This window comes from Mauremys mutica, chromosome 9, assembly GCF_020497125.1.
Source record: "Mauremys mutica isolate MM-2020 ecotype Southern chromosome 9, ASM2049712v1, whole genome shotgun sequence".
NCBI classification, from domain to species: Eukaryota; Metazoa; Chordata; order Testudines; family Geoemydidae; genus Mauremys; species Mauremys mutica.
The window spans coordinates 37,774,969-37,793,296 of record NC_059080.1 but is presented as its reverse complement, the minus strand read 5'-3'; the positions used below and the strand labels follow the sequence as shown (position 1 = coordinate 37,793,296).

Here is an 18,328-nt window from a genome sequence, read left to right as displayed (position 1 = left end):
TAGTTAGTGCCTTTCTGACCATAGGAAATGGTTTTCCTAGCAAAAGAGGCAATTTTTCTTTTTGGGTAACCCAGGCAGTTTTTGTTTGGAATATCTCTCTGTGTTAACTAACATACATTTTTACAGTTAGCAAAGAATTTTATTTTGTAAGAAATGAAATCAGTATGGCTCTTTCTCTGTCATTTCTCTACTCGTCAATTCTTTTCCCCCCTCCAGCTTCTCCTTTTGTGTGCTAGCCTTAAAAAGCCCCCAAAGTGTCTGTTATAATCACATTTTGTATGTTACAACCAGAATGAATGCCCTCACACTAATATGCCTGGTTTGAGAAAATCCGTTCCTGTCTGGTATAACAGGCAGTTTGTTATAAACCATGCCATTTATTTGTGGGGTTCTACTTGGGAAACAGCTGCATATATAATTGGAGAGGGTTTAGTTCACCTGTGAGTATTGTTTATAGAACTAAAATAAAACCTTCCAAAGCAGAGAGAGTTTTCAGCACTCAGCTGTGAGATGCTGTTGAAATGCCGCTTATTTAAAGAGGTGATCATAATTAAAGCATTATCGGCAGTACTGTTCAGCTTGTCGGAAGATTGACTTCACACGTGCAGTTGCCAGCCTTGTTTTCTCCTTGGGAGGTCACTGTAACTCAGCACTTTTCTTTAAGGTGTGTACACACAGGTCACTTCTCTAATTAGTGCATCTTCATGTTTGAGTGTGTGCACCTTTGTGTTGTGTAGTATATTAATGTAAATTTTTCTTCTTTAAAAGCTTGGCAAAGACATGTGATGTTTTTAGTATTAGATAATGAATCCACCCCCACCGCTCCGTGGTTTTAAAAATAACCAATAGGTGTTTTTATTTTTAACTCTGAAGCAATAAGAAAATTCTGGCTTTTGGGAAATCACAAATACACCTCTACCCTGAGATAATGTGGTCCTCCGGAGACAAAAAATCTCACCGTGTTATAGGTGAGACCACGTTATATCTCCTCCCCTCCCCGTTCCTTGTTCCCTGATCACCCCCGTCCCTAATCACCCCCAGGACTCCGCCCCCTGACAGGCACTCACCGACAGCGGCGGGAAGCGGAGCAACATGGCCCCAGCCCGCTCCACTCCGCCACCTCCCAGCCACGGCGCTTCGCTTCCCGCCGCCGGTGAGTGCATGGAGGTTGGGGAAAGGACACCCCCTGTACTCACCTGCGGCTGGAAGTGGAGTGCCGCAGCTGGGAGCTGGCGGAGTAGAGCGGGCTGGGGCCAGTCTGCTCTGCTTCCCGCCACCAGTGAGTGTGGGGAGGTTGGGGAGAGGACGCCCCCCGCACTCACCTGTGGCCAGAAGCGGGAGCCGGTGGAGTGGAGCGGGCTGGGTCCAGGCTGCTCTGATTCTGCCGGTGAGTGCAGGGGGATCCCTTCCCCCAAGCTCCCTCCCCCGAGCCGCGGCTGGGGCCGGGGTGAGGGAAGCGGAACTGGCTGCTCCTGTCCCCCTGCTAATCCCCTGGGTCTATAGGGCCCCCAGAAGTGCCCCCCCCCAGCTCCTGCCTCCCAGACCCTGGGGTGGGGGAGCTCCTGACCACCCCGAGACTATCCAACCCTTTGGCCTTGGCCCCAGCCTGGCACCCTTAACACGCTGATCAGAGCAGCGTGTCAGAGCTTTACCACGTTGTATGCGAACCGGTGTTTTATCGGGTCGCATTATATCGGGGTAGAGGTGTAGTACCAGGATACAAAACAAACATCTGGCTGATTTATGGGATTGCTAATGGGATATGTAGCATTACAACTGTAAGTCATCTCTTCGTCTCTAGCACAGGTTGGTGGCAACCGAGAGTCATTATCTGATTTGCTGTTTTGTGTAATGAATTGAAAATCTTAGTCTTCTTCCTAGCAGATAGGCAATCATTTCACAAGATCCGCTGCCACAGTTGACACCACTGTTGGCAGCCTATGTAGAGAGGCCAAGGACAGAAAGGGCAAGGAGACTGAAACTTGCCCTTGGGGATAATCTCTCCAGGTCAAGATTGAAGCATGTTAGTAGGGTAGCATGAACAAAACTCCTGCTGCTGGTGCATGTTTATATTTGTCTTGTGGATAATTAGAAGACTTTAATTTCCACTGCTGGAAATCCAGAACCTCTCAAGAACACTCAAGTCACTTAAAATATATACATATGTAAATAGCCACATAATTGCAAGTCACAGAGAACCTCTCAGCTTAGCTATTCCTGAACTGTTTTGTATATCATGATACATTCTCTGACCTTTTATAATGTTGGAGGCCAACATTATGGAAATAAGCAGCTTTTTATTCCATTCTAAGGTCAGTCTAACCAAATTATGCATCTTCTAATGCAGTCGCTTCAAGCTCTCAGTTTTGAAAATTTCATTTTAATACCTTGCAACAGAGATAAATACTGTAGCTCATTTTCATGTTGAGCAATGTATTGCACTGATCATGATTCTCGCTGCATGGTTTCTTGGGCCAGGGTCTTGTTTAACATTGCTTTGTTTGTTCTCTCTTCATACTGATGATAAAGGGCTGTGATCCCACCCCAAAACACGTGTGGGGTCAATGTTGCAGAGGTTTCAGAGCTTTGCACCTCCTCCTGTTGAAGCTAATGGGAGTTTTAGCACTGATTTCAATGGAAGTAGAATTAATTCCAATAACCATTTGTGGGAGGTGGCATTTGTGGCTTTGCATGGAAGCAGGGTCTGATGTGGATTTGTTTGTGCTTTTTAAGTGTACTGGTTCAGGAAAATAAACTTGAATCAATAAAAATGGACAATGCCTGGACATTGATACCTAGCAACCTATGACCCAGAGGGATATGAATTTTCCCCCTTCTTCTTAGGGAGGCCGAACAGCATTTTCCCAGCTCGAGAACAAAGGACTATGAAGGTGTGAGGTGGGGATAAGGGTTGGCTGCTGGAAGGAGTCAGGTCTCTCATCGAGAGTTTGGTCTGATGAAGGATGTCAGATAGAGAGATGGCGTGAACCAGGGGGTTCACTGCAGCTTGGCTGGGCTCTGGGCTGACCAGAATGGGCTATGCTTTAACCTTCATTTCTCTAGACTCCTTAGTTCCCTAAGAACTTCTTATGCTGTGTTCCGGTTAACAAATAAACCCTACTGTTTTGACAGTTGTATGAGTGTCACTGCAAATGTTTGCTGAGGGGCATTAATCCCTGAAGAGTGTACAAGTTTCTATTGGACTTGCTGGGACTTGCTGAATGGAGCTCAGGGTGTGAAGCAGGAGTGCTGCAGGCTCAGAGGTCCAGTCTAAGGAGGCAGTGATGCAGCTGGCTTACCCTGGAGGAAGGTGAGACCCCAAGAGGGTCTTGCACACTGAAGGGGTTCCTCCTAGAAACTATTCCAAAGCTGGGGCCATAGAGTTTCAATCTGTAAACATCTCATTAGCTTTTTCCCATTTCTGCTGTTTCTCTATATTTTACATTTCAGTTTTGACTCTGAAAATAGACTGGTTAGTTTCATTTTGTTCTTGGCTGGTTTGACTTTCTGGTTCTCGTGCCCGTGGTCGTGTGTTGAGTTTGGGGTTAAAAAAGACACTGCAAGTAAGTACTTTAAACTATAACTTATTAAATATTCATAGTGGGTTTTTTCTTGTTGGCCTTAAACTATGAGACATTGTCCTTTTTAAAATAACTTTCAAACTAGTTGTCTGTAGTAGATAGCTGATATGAATCCTGTGGTTTGTATGTAAAGGTAGTATTTGCATACTGCATAAAGGCTGCATTAGCTACATGGCCAAATTCTGATCTCAGACGGTATATCTACTTTTCATAACTCTACAACCAGAGTTTGGTTTTCAGAAGTATATTTTCTAGAGGCCATACCCTGAAATCCTTACTTTAGGCTTTACTCAGTCAAAACTCTCAGTCAAGTGCCCTTCCAGACTAACCTACACTGACTTGAACAGTCGTTTCTGATAATGTAACATGAAGTAACTTTCCTCTGGAAAAGAATCTTAACAGTACATGGGGTGTTTTTTTTTTTTCCTTTTCTTCTCTCCCCCTTGCTGTAATCTGTTGCAAAGGCTGTGGTTTAAAAGCCTGTGGTTTAAAGTATCTCAAAACAGTATGGATTGTGGGCCTACAATTTAAACATGTATTTTGCTTGGCACAGTCTATTGGAGATGTTCAGTATGTAGCTAAGGGCCAGCTGGCAAACAGAACCTGAAATTTGTGTGTTAGGTACACAAAATAAGGACTAGGATGAAATCTTGGCTCTGTTGAAGTCAGTGGGAGTTTTGCCATTGACTTCATTGGAACCAGGGTTTCATCCTAGAGCTATACACTTTCCAGTGGTCCCCCGGCCTCTCATTCCAAATTTCTAACTCCAAGTGGTCATTGACATCAGTACTCAAAGTATCTCAGAGACTTTGACAGGGTCAGCTTTTGGCATTGCCTGCTTTATCCCAGCCCTCTGCCATCCTTGGAGCCAGTGGGCCTTCATTGTGTCTAGGTTGTACCACTCAGGATCCCGTCCTCTCACCAGTCACATCTCATTATGCTCCATGCCCCTGCGTCCCACTGGAATTCTACTTCCAAAACACCTCATGCCATTCTGCTTTGGTAGCTCCACAAAGGGCTGCTGTTTGGCTCAGCAGTAACTCATCTGGCTGAAATGCATGGTTAACAGTTTTCTCCTAAAAGTATGTTGAATCTGGGAATCGCTTGCCTGAGATGCATTGGAAACATTTCCGTAAGCAAAGCTAGTAGGCTTGAGAGCTCCATCTTTCTCCCAAAGTTTATTCAAAGATCTTCTTCTTTCTTATTTAAATTGCTCGGCCTTGAAGTGAGCAGCTCTTGATCCCTTTCCTTTACATACTAGGCCAGATTCTCAGCTGCTGTAAAACAGCATGGCTCCATTAAAATAAATGGAGCTATGCCAGTTTACATCAGTTGTGGAGCTGGCCAGCTGTTGTCTGTCAGACCACACCCAGATCCCTCTACTAGTTTTGTTTACATGTTCAGCAACTACTTCAGTCAAATTCCTTTGCCAGTTGCTAGCAGTTTCCAGCAGAGTTCTGTCACTACATTTTATTTCAGTCCGTTTAATCCCAGTCATCCGTCAAAGGGGCAATGGCAAAAATATTATCATTTCTCTTTAGGAGCAGGTTTTCACCCATGTTGCTGCAAAAACCAGCAAGCACAGCTGAAAAAGGCAAAGACTTGCCTTGATGACGTACTGAAGAAAATTGCCATTTTTCCTAAAATCATTCAAGCTAGAAATAGCAAAGAACTTGCTAGACCATTTCATCCAATTCATCCTCATGCCTGTGCACAACTTTCCTCTGAACTGTGCCTTCAGGTGTGTTTACTATAGTATAATTTAAATATCTCGATGATAAGACATCTACCACTTCCCAGAGATTACTCCACAGCCTCACATCACTGTCTCCAGTGATTTTTCCCCTTCCTCCCCAATCTTGTATTCACTCTAAATGTTCCATTTCTGGAATTCATTCTACCCTACTAGTTATACCCTCTCATACCAACCTAAGTAAACCTCCCATCTATAAAAAGGGAAATAAGGACAACCTGGGGAATTACAGACCAGTCACCTTAACTTCTGTACCCGGAAAGATAATGGAGCAAATAATTAAGAAATCAATTTGCAAACACCTAGAAGATAATGAGGTGATAAGTAACAGTCAGTATAGATTTGTCAAGAACAGATTGTGTCAAACCAACCTGATAGCTTTCTTTGACAGGCAACAAGCCTTGTGGATGGGAGAAAGCGGTAGATGTGGTATATCTTGACTGTAGTAAGGCTTTTTTGATACTGTCTCACATGACCTTCTCATAAACAAATTAGGGAAATACAACCTAGAGGGAGCTATAAGGTGAGTGCATAACTGGTTGGAAAATTGTTCCCGGAGAGAAGTTATCAGTGGTTCACAGACTGTTGTAAGGGCATAACGAGTGGGGTCCCGCAGGGATCGGTTCTGGGTCCGGTTCTGTTCAATATCTTCATCAATGATTTAGATAATGGCATAGAGAGTACACTTTTATAAAGTTTGCAGACAATACCAAGCTGGGAGGGGTTGCGAGTGCTTTGGAGGGTAGGATTAAAATTCAAAATGATCCGGACAAACTGGAGAAATGGTCTGAAGTAAATAGGATGAAATTCAATAAGGACAAATGCAAAGTACTCCACTTAGGAAGGAACAATCAGTTGCACACGTACAAAATGGGAAATGACTGCCTAGGAAGGAGTACTGCAGAAAGGGATCCGGGGGTCATAGTGGATCACAAACTAAATATGAGTCAATAGTGTAACTCACGTTACAAAAAACCCAAACATCATTCTGGGATGTATTAGCAAGAGTATTGTAAGCAAGACACGAGACGTAACTCTTCCGCTCTACTTCAGGCTGATTAGGCCTCAACTGGAGTATTGTGTCCAGTTCTGGGCGCCACATTTCAGGATAAATGTGGACAAGTAGGAGAAAGTCCAGAGAAGAGCAACAAAAATGATGAAAGGTCTAGAAAACATGACCTATGAGGGAAGACTGAAAAAATTGAGAAGAGAAGACTGAAGAGGGGACATACCAGTTTTCAAGTACATAAAAGATTGTTACAAGGAGGAGGGAGAGAAATTGCTGCTCTTAGCCTCTGGGTATAGGACAAGAAGCAATGGGTTTAAATTGCAGCAAGGGCTGTTTAGGTTGGACATTAGGAAAACCTTCCTAACTGTGGTTAAGCACTGGAATAAATTGCCTAGAGAGATTGTGGAATCTCCATCATTGGAGATGTGTAAGAGCAGGTTGGACAAACACCTGTCAGGGATGGTCTAATACTTAGTTCTGACTTGAGTGCAGGGGACTGGGATACATGACCTCTCAAGGTCCCTTCCAGTTCTGTGATTCTTTGATTATTTTTCTATCTTTAGAAGTTCATTTTGTCCTCTACCGGGAGATGAGGTGATGCAGCACAACTGATCCTTGTACTGTAAAGCTCCAATTTGCCAATTGTCTTTCTGGGAAATAGGTATCCTGAACAGAATGCAGTGTCTGCGTGCAGTATACAGAAATACTGTTCCCTCCCTATTCTTTAATGAGATACCTCTACATATTCAGCCCAAAGACTGCATTGGCCATTCCTTTTTTCATGCATTTCAAACTCCTGTCTAACTTGCTGTCCACTATCACCCCAGATCTCTCTTGGCATGTGAATGCTTGTCAAATAGAACTTGGTAGCTGTGCATGCTCTCTGCTCCCCAGCCAGGTTGCATGGGTTTGCTTTAAAAAATGATGAGATATTGTTCCATGTAGAGGCCATAGTTGAGTGCCAATTACTTTATACTAATTGAAATACAGGATGGTCTTATTTGTAGCATAAATAGTTCTAACCTTTTAATTAAAATTTAAATTACAGTGTTCTCTGAATTTATAGAGTTGTGTGCTCTTGTGAAAATGCATCTTTTTTAGGGCTTGATCCTTCTTTATCTCAAATGCCTATTGACATTAGTAGGAGTTTTGTGTGTGCAGTAATACAGAATCATGTTGATAATTGGCAAAGTGGCATTAGGGGCCTGATTCCACAGTTCCTATTTAGGCAAAGCTACCCATTGAAGTCAGTGGGCAGATATACCAGAGAGAGACTGCAGTGTTGGTACTGCAGCATTTTAAATTAGTACAAAGTAATAGCTTATGTCAGCTGGACAAGTGATTATTACTTTGTGTGTTTAACACAGAATCCCAGTTAGTTCTTGTCTCTTTGTCAGGGTAGCTAAGGTTAGTGTAACGATGCCCTAAAAAATGTGTATTACATTTATTGTGCTACATCTCCGCAGTGGCTTATCCAATATCTTCTGATGGAACTGCTCAGTACGCTGCAAGTAAAAAATCTCATGGGGGGAAAAAAAACCCCTCATTAAATCAAATAAATACTATATGAAAATTGGAGTTGATTTCTGTATCTTTGAGCTGCATAACAAGGTCTCTGCCTTTCTGCATTCTATTGGCCACAAGAGAGCTGGACATGAATCCTTTACCATCCTCTCGGGGGGTCTTGAGCTTGTCGGATTATACCATCTTTTGTAATGGCAGGTGTATGCCACAGGGCAGGTTTTAAAATTCCTATGTTGGTGGATTGCATTAACCCATACTGAGTCAGGTATGTAAAATTCCATTAAGCTAAAACCCTCTGGCACTTTCTCACCAATGCTGGAGATCTGCAGGCTATGCTAATGTAGTAGGTTTGCTCATCTATTAGTAGGATGATGGTTTTAAAATAATAACATTTATCTTTGGCTGTGGACTGACATAGTGCATGCTGAGTACAATTTTTTTAAAGGCTTTGCAGATGTTGCTTCAGTCAATCTGGGTCAAAAAAAGATTGCTTAGAATCATAAAGGTTAGAAGGAGATCAAATAATTCTGCCTTTTTATTGCTTGAATAAAGTGCTTGGAAAATATCATTCACCATTATTAGACTAAATGAGTTGGGATAACATAGGACTCAATATTAATTTTTCCATGTTGGCTCATTTTACCTGTTTTTTATAATGCATCTATATTCTGTATTATGGATCAGTAGCTTGCAAAACTAAATGTATGTATTAGTGTAAGCACATAGCAGTTTAATGTGTTGGATTAGAAACAACAAATAATTACTCTTCTGTTTTACAGATACATTTGACAGTGGGAAAGACCCAATTAAAGCAGCTGAATGTTGCATTCAGAAGTTTGTTTCTCTGTTTCCTATGGTAGGGGTAGTATCAAGTGATCTGCCTAGACACTATGGGATGTGTGAATGCAAATTTTGATATGATGGCAGTCTAATGGAAAATGATCAGATTACTGTTTCAACAAATGTCTGTTGTTCTGCTGAACAGGGATTGCTTAACAAATACAAACATCTTTTAAAACATAGTTTTTATGTTTCTTCTTTTCTAGATATGGAAGCTTTTATTTATATATAAAACTTTAGAACCTATATGTCCACTGAGTCCTACTTCAGCCAATTGCTCAGACAAATAAGTTTGGTTACAATTTGCAGGAGATAATGCTACCCATGTCTTGTTTACAATGTCACCTGAAAGTGAGAACAGGCGTTTGCATGGCACTGTTGTAGCCGGCATTACAAGATATTTACATGCCAGATGTGCTAAAGATTCATATGTCCTTTCATGCTTCAACCACCATTCCAGAATATATACCTCCATGCTGATGACAGGATCTGCTTGATAATGATCCAAAGCAGAGCGGACTGACACATGTTCATTTTCATCATCTGAGTCAGAAGCCACCAGCAGAAGGTTGATTTTCTTTTTTGGTGGTTCGGGTTCTGTAGTTTCCTCATCGGAGTGTTGTTCTTTTAAGACATCTGAAAGCATGCTCCACACCTCATCCCTCTCATCCCATCTCTGTAACAGTGGCAAAGTCAGCCCTGGATCACGAATGTCGTCATGTTTTTAGTACATCAGTAATGTTAATAAGAACTCAGTTTCTACATATATTTAGAGATGAGCTTAGGGCAAATCCAGTGCCCCTGAAATCTGGGGAAGTTCTGGTCCAAACTTGGTTCCTGGTTCTTGTATGTATTATTTAACTTTGGCAAATTCAGCTTCAGGCTGGCTTGGGTCCATCTTCACTGACATTTAATAATGTGTTCATGACAAATGCAATCTTCAACTGCACAGGGGAATTGACTTATTTTAACTTCCTGAAGCTTAAAGACATCCCGCCCATCCCCTTTCTGGCACACTGCTTTTGAGCCCCTTTGGAAAAATGGTGTGTGCTGGCCATGGTCCTGATTGTTTACTTCCTTAGGTAAGATGAGCAGACAGCAGTGGTGTTGTCAGCGAAGGAGATGAAATTAGCCGCACATATGCCCTTCCCCTTCACGCCCCCCCCTCCCCCTTAGAGGGTTCTCTACAGAGTCTGTCAAAAGAGCTTGTTTGATTTGACTGTTGCTGCAGAACCAGCAGAGGGAGCACAGAAGCACAAAACATTATGTAAGTTTTCTGGTTACAGAAGCTACGGGCTCTTTGTGTGTGTGTGTGTGTGTGTGTGTCTGCGCTCAGTGACCAGGGATGAATTACTTTTTAAAAATGAAAGTATTTAGGAGTAGGCTCTTCCGTTGATTTTCACCCTTAAGTCTCGTTAGCATTAGTGGGTGTTAACATACACACATTAAGGGGAGAAAGACTATATCTTGTAGAATTTTGGGGAAATTCCTCATTAGACTCTAACAAATTATACCAAGCTACTGACTCCACATGAGAAAACTCTCTGGAAAAGAGTATTGCTTTTCTACTCTGCTCTGTATTTTCTTTAGATTCTTCTCATTGATCTTATTAAAATAATCCTTTTTAAAGTGTGTTTCTTGACAGAAAAGTGATCCAGTAAAAAAAAAAAATTACACAGTGGGTTTCTGTATTTGCTGTCTCAACAACATCCATATCAAATTAGCTTCCGAAGATCATTTATCTAACTGCCAGCATTGACAACACCAGCTGGTATCAGAAAATTGAGGGGTGTCTCTTCCATCACCCCAGTAATACAGATTCTGTAATCAGGATTTAGAGAATCCATTTTATTGATGATACACATGGAAGAATAGAATCCACTCTCCCCTCCCCTAGCTGTACTGACTCTGCTGTGCTACCAGGAGTAAATGCTTGTTTGTCCCTAACATAAGCAAATGCGACTCAAATCCCACAGAGAATAGATCTGTTGAATTACATAGTTACTTTTCACACTAAAATGACACTGTAAGTGTTCATCTGCCCTTGCTACCTCCAGTCTGAAGCCGTAACTTGCCATGTGTGAACATGACAATTGCTTGCTGTGATAATGCTGCTCTGTTGTTGTTTGCTATATTGTATGGCAGCTTGAGGCGTGTGACTGTTGCTGTTTTAAAGTCAATCAATAATAATTATTTTTACTTCAGGTGGGGGATAAGGGAATAGAGTGCAGTAGCAGACAAATTCTTAAATACAAAGACAATGTTTGCATGCAAATGTCCTTGGTGATAAAGAATCGGGATAAAATGTATATGTATTTCATGAAAATTGTTTCTAAATACAATTGTTTTCACAGATTTACATGAAGCTGATGGCTGTTCTCTGTATATTAAAACTAAATATCATACGCCCAAAATCCTGTTGGGGATCTTCGGAAGGGGGGGATGGTAGATTTGTCTACCTCTCTTCTCCCACCCTCCATTTACACAGGGCAAGAAAGTCATCCTGATGCAATCTGAGAAAATTATATATAGCTCAGTTTTCACATACCAATTCTATCAAAGAAAAATTGAATGTGACAATCCTGGGTTTATTGTTATGAGGCAAATTTCTTATTCCTATGACAGCCACAGAAGCACTAATCTTGGGTGCGTAACACACATTCCACCCAGTGCATCTTTGTAAAGTAGCACTCAGTGGAGGATGTAACACTTTTTTATACCACTGAAAAAGTTCTCTTTTTCGATATCTTCTCTGTGCACCTTTGTGGTTCTTTTTCAAAGTCCTTTTTTACTTTGTTTGGATGTTGCAATTAATGAGGTTTTGAAGTACGTGTTCAGTCAGTGTCAATTTGGAACTTGTAAAATCTCGGTGGCCAAATCCACCATTCTTGAATCTGCTCAGACTCAATAATAAGCATGATAGAAACACCTAGATAAACAGTGTGTGATTATTCAGGCAACTTTCTCCTCGCAGGGAAAAAAATACTCTTCCAGCTCTTTTTTTGGAATCAGAATAACTTCCAGTGGCCAATTTGGTTAATAATCACAGATGCTTATTCCCTATACCCCTCATCAAGTACTGCATTGAGTTTTTCCTACTATCTGAGCTCATTAGATTCCCAATCACATCAGACCCTATTAGGCTATCTTCCATTCATAGCTGCTTAAGTCCCCTTATTACCTCACTGCTTGTCAGGATTTTCCTTTTTACATTGTAAACTTGTAGTTTTCTGGCACAGCATACGCTCGTTGTTTTGTTCTGTCCTGCAAAATAGTTTCTCTAATTTTGAGTGTTGTCTATTGGATACCCCCACCCATCCACAATGGTGCAGACCGTGTCCCCTCCTGGTCATAGTCACATAATATCCCTGTTGCACCTACAGCAATTGCTTATACAGTAACTCCTTACTTAACGTTGTAGTTATGTTCCTGAAAAATGCAACTTTAAGTGAAACAATGTTAAGCGAATCCAATTTCCCCCTAAGAATGAATGTAAATGGGGGGTGGATAAGGTTTCAGGGAATTTTTTTTTTTTTTTGCCATACAGTACAGTACTATAGTTGGGAGGTGCCCCTGCCTTACCCCACACAGGCACAGCCCACTGGCACTGGGGACAATGAGTCAGGCAAGGAGGCTGAAGGTGCTGTGCGCTAGGAGAAGCACGTTGTGCAGCGGCAGCTTCCCCTACTCTGCAAGCACCAGCGGCGAGGGGCTCAACCCTCGGCCAGCCCATGCTACCTCTTCCCCCAAACTCCCACCCTTAACTTGCCTCTTCTCCCCCCGCCCCTTTACTCCGCACGCCGCATCCTCGCTCCTCCCCTCTCCCTTCCCCCACCTCCTGCCCATGGCAGTCAGCTGGCTTGTGGTGTTCAGGAGGGAGAGGGGAGGAGCAAGGACATGGCACGCAGGCTCCCCCTCCCTCCCCTGCCTTCTGAACACCACAAGCCAGCTGACTGCCGCGGGCAGGAGGCAGGGAAGGGAAGGGGGAGATACACCGCGTCCTCACTCCTCCCCCCCCCCCCCCTGCCAGCAGTAATCAGCTGGCTTGCGACGTTCAGGGGGCAGAAAGGAGTGGGGAGGAGCGAGGACACGGCGCGCAGGCTCTCCCATCCCTCCCCTGCCTCCTGGCAATCAGCTGATTTGCGGTGTTCGGGAGGCAGGGGAGGGAGGGGGAGCTTGCGGGCCATGTCCTTGCTCCTCCCCCTCCCTCCTGAATGCTGCAAGCCAGCGGATTGCCGCGGGCAGGAGGCGAGGGGAAGTGGAGGCAGGTGCTAATCCGCGGGGTCTGCCGGGGGGGCAGGAGGCGCTGGGGGGCGTGCAGGGAAGCTGATGAGGGGGCTGCCAGCTGTGGACAAATCAGGCAGCGAAACGAAATGCAATGCTTCGCTATAACAACTTTAAATGGAGCATGTTCTGTAATTGAGCAGGGACGTAAGATCGCAACAGCGTTAAGCAAGAGGATGCTAAGTGGGGAGTTACTGTTCAGAAAAGTAATATTAGGTGAATGTTTAATGTAACTGAGCAGCTGGAAATAAGGGAGAGGAGCCAGCACCACGTGATCAGCCAGCTTTCCATGGACCATGGGCTAGTGTAGCCCATGGATTGAGACCCTGTTCTGTAGATTATGTGCCTCAGAATGCACTGAGTTTACAGATGCTTCCTTGCAGTTTTGTCTAATCATTCTTTTCCCCATACATAATAATGCAATTCAACACAATATTTTGTATTTACTACAAAGGGCATCTTTACCACAAACTTTAATTGGTATTATGTATGCATCTCAGAGAGAGACATCATCTCTTGTAGTACCATATATGAGCCAAATTGAGCACCTGCATATTCCCATTGCCTGAAATCATATAATACTTAGGAGCAGTTATTTCCCAACCTGCAAATATGAAATTGGTGGTTAAAATGCCTGAGACCTGCCTATGCTAGCAGCTTTGCACTGGTGCAGCTGCTGTATGGTTGGCTGTGGATGTAATACAGATACTTCTTTTAGAGTAGACCCACCTGCTTGTGAAGAAAATCTAAACTGAATGTAAACTGTTGCAGTTTTGACTTTCTAAATCTGCAGACATACAAACTAAAACAGTGGGCCTGAGTTTCAGATATGTTGAGCACCTGCAGCTCCTATTGAGTTGGAGATCAGCGTTGCTAAAAACCATACCCAGTAGCTTTGAGAGAGGTTTTAATTGTCCGTTTCAGCTCACCGAAGTCTTAACCCTGAAGCCCAACGGTGACAACAATCCTAAAGCAAATTGTGATGCAAACCCATATTATTATTACTACTACTATAATAATAAAATTATTTATTATTTATTAGTTTATTATTAATATAATTATCATCCCTGTTTCACAGGTAGAGAAATGGATGAAGAGAGGTGAAGTGAGTTGTCCAAAATGTCATGTCAGAGCAGGGATTAAAACTCAGAAATTTCTGGGCTTCTACTGCTATGCTCTGTAGAAATAGAGTATAATTTTCTGGCCATAGAACCAAATCTGTCTGTTAATGGTATATGTTTTTCATTTGGCGGTAAGGTTACTTCTAGCATTACAACAAGAACAAAAACCAAGTAATTGTAAATGACAAAAGTATGATTTCTCAAGAGAAACATTTTAGAAAATGATTTTGCTAGTGAAGTAGTTCCTTGAGGTGCTGGGCGAATTTCAGATCCTCCCCCCTTCCCCCCCGAGTAGCAGCCGTGTTAGTCTGTATCCATAAAAAGAACAGGAGTACTTGTGGCACCTTAGAGACTAACAAATTTATTTGAGCATAAGCTTTCGTGGGCTACAGCCCACTTCGTCGGATGCATAGAATGGAACATATAATAAGAGTATATACATACATACAGAAAAGATGCCACACCAGCTCTCAGAGGCTAATTAATTGAGACGGCCTAATATCAGCAGGAAAAAAACTTTTGTAGTGATAATCAAGATGGTCAATTACAGACAGTTTGTAATTGACCATCTTGATTATCACTACAAAAGTAGGTCATCTTAATTAATTAGCCTCTGAGAGCTGGTGTGGCATCTTCTCTGTATGTATGTATATACTCTTATTATATGTTCCATTCTATGCATCTGACGAAGTGGGCTGTAGCCCACGAAAGCTTATGCTCAGATAAATTTGTTAGTCTTTAAGGTGCCACAAGTACTCCTGTTTTTTAAATAATTGCAAATATTTTTTTTGCAATTGAAGCAAATGGGCTATGATATTACAACTCCAGACAGCTGAACCAAAGTTGTTCAGAACTGCAAGCAATTGACATGGCTGAGACTTGTGAAATTCACTCAGAGCTCTCTAACTGTTCTCATGATATATGCAATGTAGCATTAAACTCAAGTAGTCAGTAGCAACTCCCAGCACCGTCTAATCCAATTGCTTGGTAAAGGGGATTTGCTGGCACAGAAAAATGAAGGGAGAATTTTATAACCCATTTTTTGAGGATATTTTGATATTCAACTGCTCCGTGATACTGGATGTAACTTTAGTAAAAATATGGATAGAAACCACTCCTTTATTCCAGTGACACAAGTAGGTCACATTTGCCCCAAAATTTTAGTTTTATGAAAACAAGTTTTACAAAACTTTACATAGTGACTGCCACTATGGGTCAGCATTGAGTTTGAACCTGGAACCTCCAATGCTAAAAGCATGAGGCTTGAACTAAGAGAGACCTCTGCTAGCTGGCAGCTATAATAGACATATATTCTCTGAAGGGGATGCAGAAAAACAAGTAACACTAAGACCAGTAAGAACGTTTCCCAGAGTTTTAAAAAATTTCAGTAGTCCTTTTTTTCTTTTGGTTGTTTTTTTACTGCAAGCATTTTGTCTTGGTGTTTGCGGCTGTAGCATTGCATCATTATACTTGTGCACAACAGCCAGAAAGTGAAGTTGGGCCCAAGTGCTCCAAGTGTAGATCTCCTATAGAACTGAGCAGAGAGCTTACAGCACTGAACCCCTAGACCAGAAAGGGACTCCATATGAAAGTGAAACTGACTAACCTATTTTCATTCTTCTAAAGGGAGAGAGAGACAGCAAGTAAATGAGCAGCATAAATGATGGAAATAAAATAGATCTTTAATTTTTTCATGTATTAATAGTAACAGAGAGAAGGATTTTAAAAGGATGTTTTGTTTTACCCAGGAATAGACACAAATCCTATTTGACTTCAATGGGAGCAGGTTCTGTGGCTTTAACTATAGCCAGATATACTTTACAAACTTTTTCTGGGTTGTGATGAGAGGTACCATGTGTCTGGGGGAAAGCCCCCCATGTATATGCAGTTATAAAAGCAAAACTGTGCTTGTTTCACTCGAAGGGCAGGAATAACTATGTGGGTGCAAGCACAGTTTTGCTGGTAAAGGCTGCATCCACACTAGGAGACCTTTGCTGGTATAGTACACTGGTACAGCTACTCTGGCAAAGTGCTCCTAGTGTAGACTTGACCTGTGTTACAGCCTACAATCAAAGCTTCCCCCCTCATCTTTTCCTCCCACTTTTTCAACCATCTCCCATCCCTTTGACACTCCTAATGATCCACTTTAATTCTGTGCAGGAATCCCTTGTAAGCCATGCTGTAGAATTAAGCTATATTGAACAGTGGTTGGCTGTCATGCACCAAAGTTTTTATTGGCTCACTTAGTTTCTCATTTAATATTAATGATTTTTTTCCTCCAACCTGCCATTTCATCTCAGACTAAGGGAACTATAAGGCATTTTTGAACAAGGCTCTAATCATCTTCCATCATGTTACAGATGTAATTGTGTACATTCTGTACATTCCGTGGGACTCACATAATCGCCATGCAGAATGTATCATTCATAAATTGTTTAGGGCGACCTTTTGTACAGTAGCACTAATTATTATTATCACAGAAGCCCAGTAAATGAGACTGGTAATTATTAGGGATTTATTTGAATGGACAGCTGAGCTATTCTTGGCAAGTTAGTCAAAGCAGTTGTCATGACAGCCACGCAAGTGTGTCTTATGAATTGGGTTAATTAGGGTAATTAATAACTGTTGTTTTGCCCTTTTTTAACAAGGGATTGCCTAGGCGTTATCAAAAGGGGAAATCGTCCCTAGCGCATTTTTTTTTTCCTGGCACAACAACTTTCAAATCTTAAACCTGAAGTAGTAAGTACCTGCAGGACCGCCATTACATATGTAAAAGTGGCTTCTTTTTTTCTTGTGCAAGCCAGGGTATGTTTTAATCTTACTACTGAACCGCTACTACTTGCCAGAGTTACATAGTGAAGGACTCCATCATCATCATCATCATGAATAGTATTATTGTAGCACCTAGGAGTTCTAGTCACAGACCAGACCCCATTGTGCTAGGTGCTGTATAGTTGTCATGATCCTGTTCTTGCCAATGGGAGTTTTGTCACTGAGGGCATTGGGACTAGGATCAGGCCCTGTACACACTAGAACTATTGAACTCATTTTAAAGCCTGGATTTTAAATTATTTATTTTGTATTACTGTAGTGCCTACAAGCCAGAGCCCAGTTTTGCTAGGTGCTTGTACAACCGTATAACAAAGAGACTGCGTCTCTTTCTTGAAGAGCTTACATGACAGAGACTCAAAATCCATCTATCAGAATTACTAAGCTGAATTCTCTCTCTTCTGGTATGGATGACCAGTTGGAGCTAATCCTAACATCCTTGCTCAGGTAAAGCACACCTTTATTTCAGTACTTTTTGCATTTTGCCTGAGACCTTAGGACTTAGTCACTATTGTAATAATTATCATTAATGTTGTTTATACTGTGTGGTGCCTAGGAGCCCTAGTCATGGATCAGTGCCCCGTTATGTTAAGCAGCATGCACACATAACAAGATGACCCTGTCTTGGAGAGCTCACTGTCCATGTAATTTGATCTAAGGATTGGAACTTGGAAGCCTCATAGTCCCACTTCGCTTTACATTAAATTACTGCTGTTGTGATTTCTCCATTACTGCTAGCATGTGCTCGGTGATTCAGAAGACCTTTAGTGCAGACAGTCCCTGCTTTGAAGAACAGTAAAAATCTGACAAAGGACTTCAGGATTTAGCCGCTGATTATTAAAAATGAACCAAGATAAAAGGTGTGACTCAGGCATATTAAAATATGCTTTGTATAGAAATGAACTGAAAACATGATTGGAGACAGTGACTGGCTTTTCAGCTGCAAAAGCCTTGTTTTTTTTTTATCACCTGGGTTTTTGAAGACCCCTTTAAAAATAAAGTTTATGTGATAACACACATCTTTTAAAAAGAAAATAATGGGGGTAGGAACCCTGCAGAGAGGCAACAGTTTTAATGAAGAAATACTTTACATCATTCTCTTACAACCTTAGGGCTAATAGCCTGGAACTGGTACTTTGGCTCCTTTAAAAAGCCCAACAAGGCAATCCAATTATGGACTCTGAAACATTTTTATTTTTAGTTTCTTGTAAAAGCAATTCATCCTCTGCCATGGTACATTAACTGGAGGGAACAAGAAGCAGTGAGGTTTTGGCACCTTTTGTAATAACTAACTGGCTATATTTACCAGATTGTTAATAATGCAGAGGGAGTATTTTTTTTCCTTCTTGTAAGGGGAGATGGAAGGAAGTTAGATGGAGTAAAAGAA

At 41.9% G+C, this 18,328-nt stretch overlaps 1 protein-coding gene across 3 annotated transcripts in view; it reads left to right on the top strand.

Moving 5' to 3' along the window:
• The window catches only part of PCDH19 (protocadherin 19), a 116,748-nt gene that overhangs the window by 15,964 nt on the left and 82,456 nt on the right, over window positions 1-18,328 (top strand). Inside the window, exon 3 of one of the 3 annotated variants that reach the window (XM_045030724.1) lies at window positions 8,647-8,868. The exons of the other annotated variants lie outside the window; for them this stretch is intronic. Coding sequence (XP_044886659.1) covers window positions 8,647-8,727 — 81 coding nt within the window. The 3' untranslated portion in view covers window positions 8,728-8,868. Of the gene's footprint in view, window positions 1-8,646; window positions 8,869-18,328 lie in introns of those variants that run through there. 3 annotated transcript variants of the gene reach the window in all.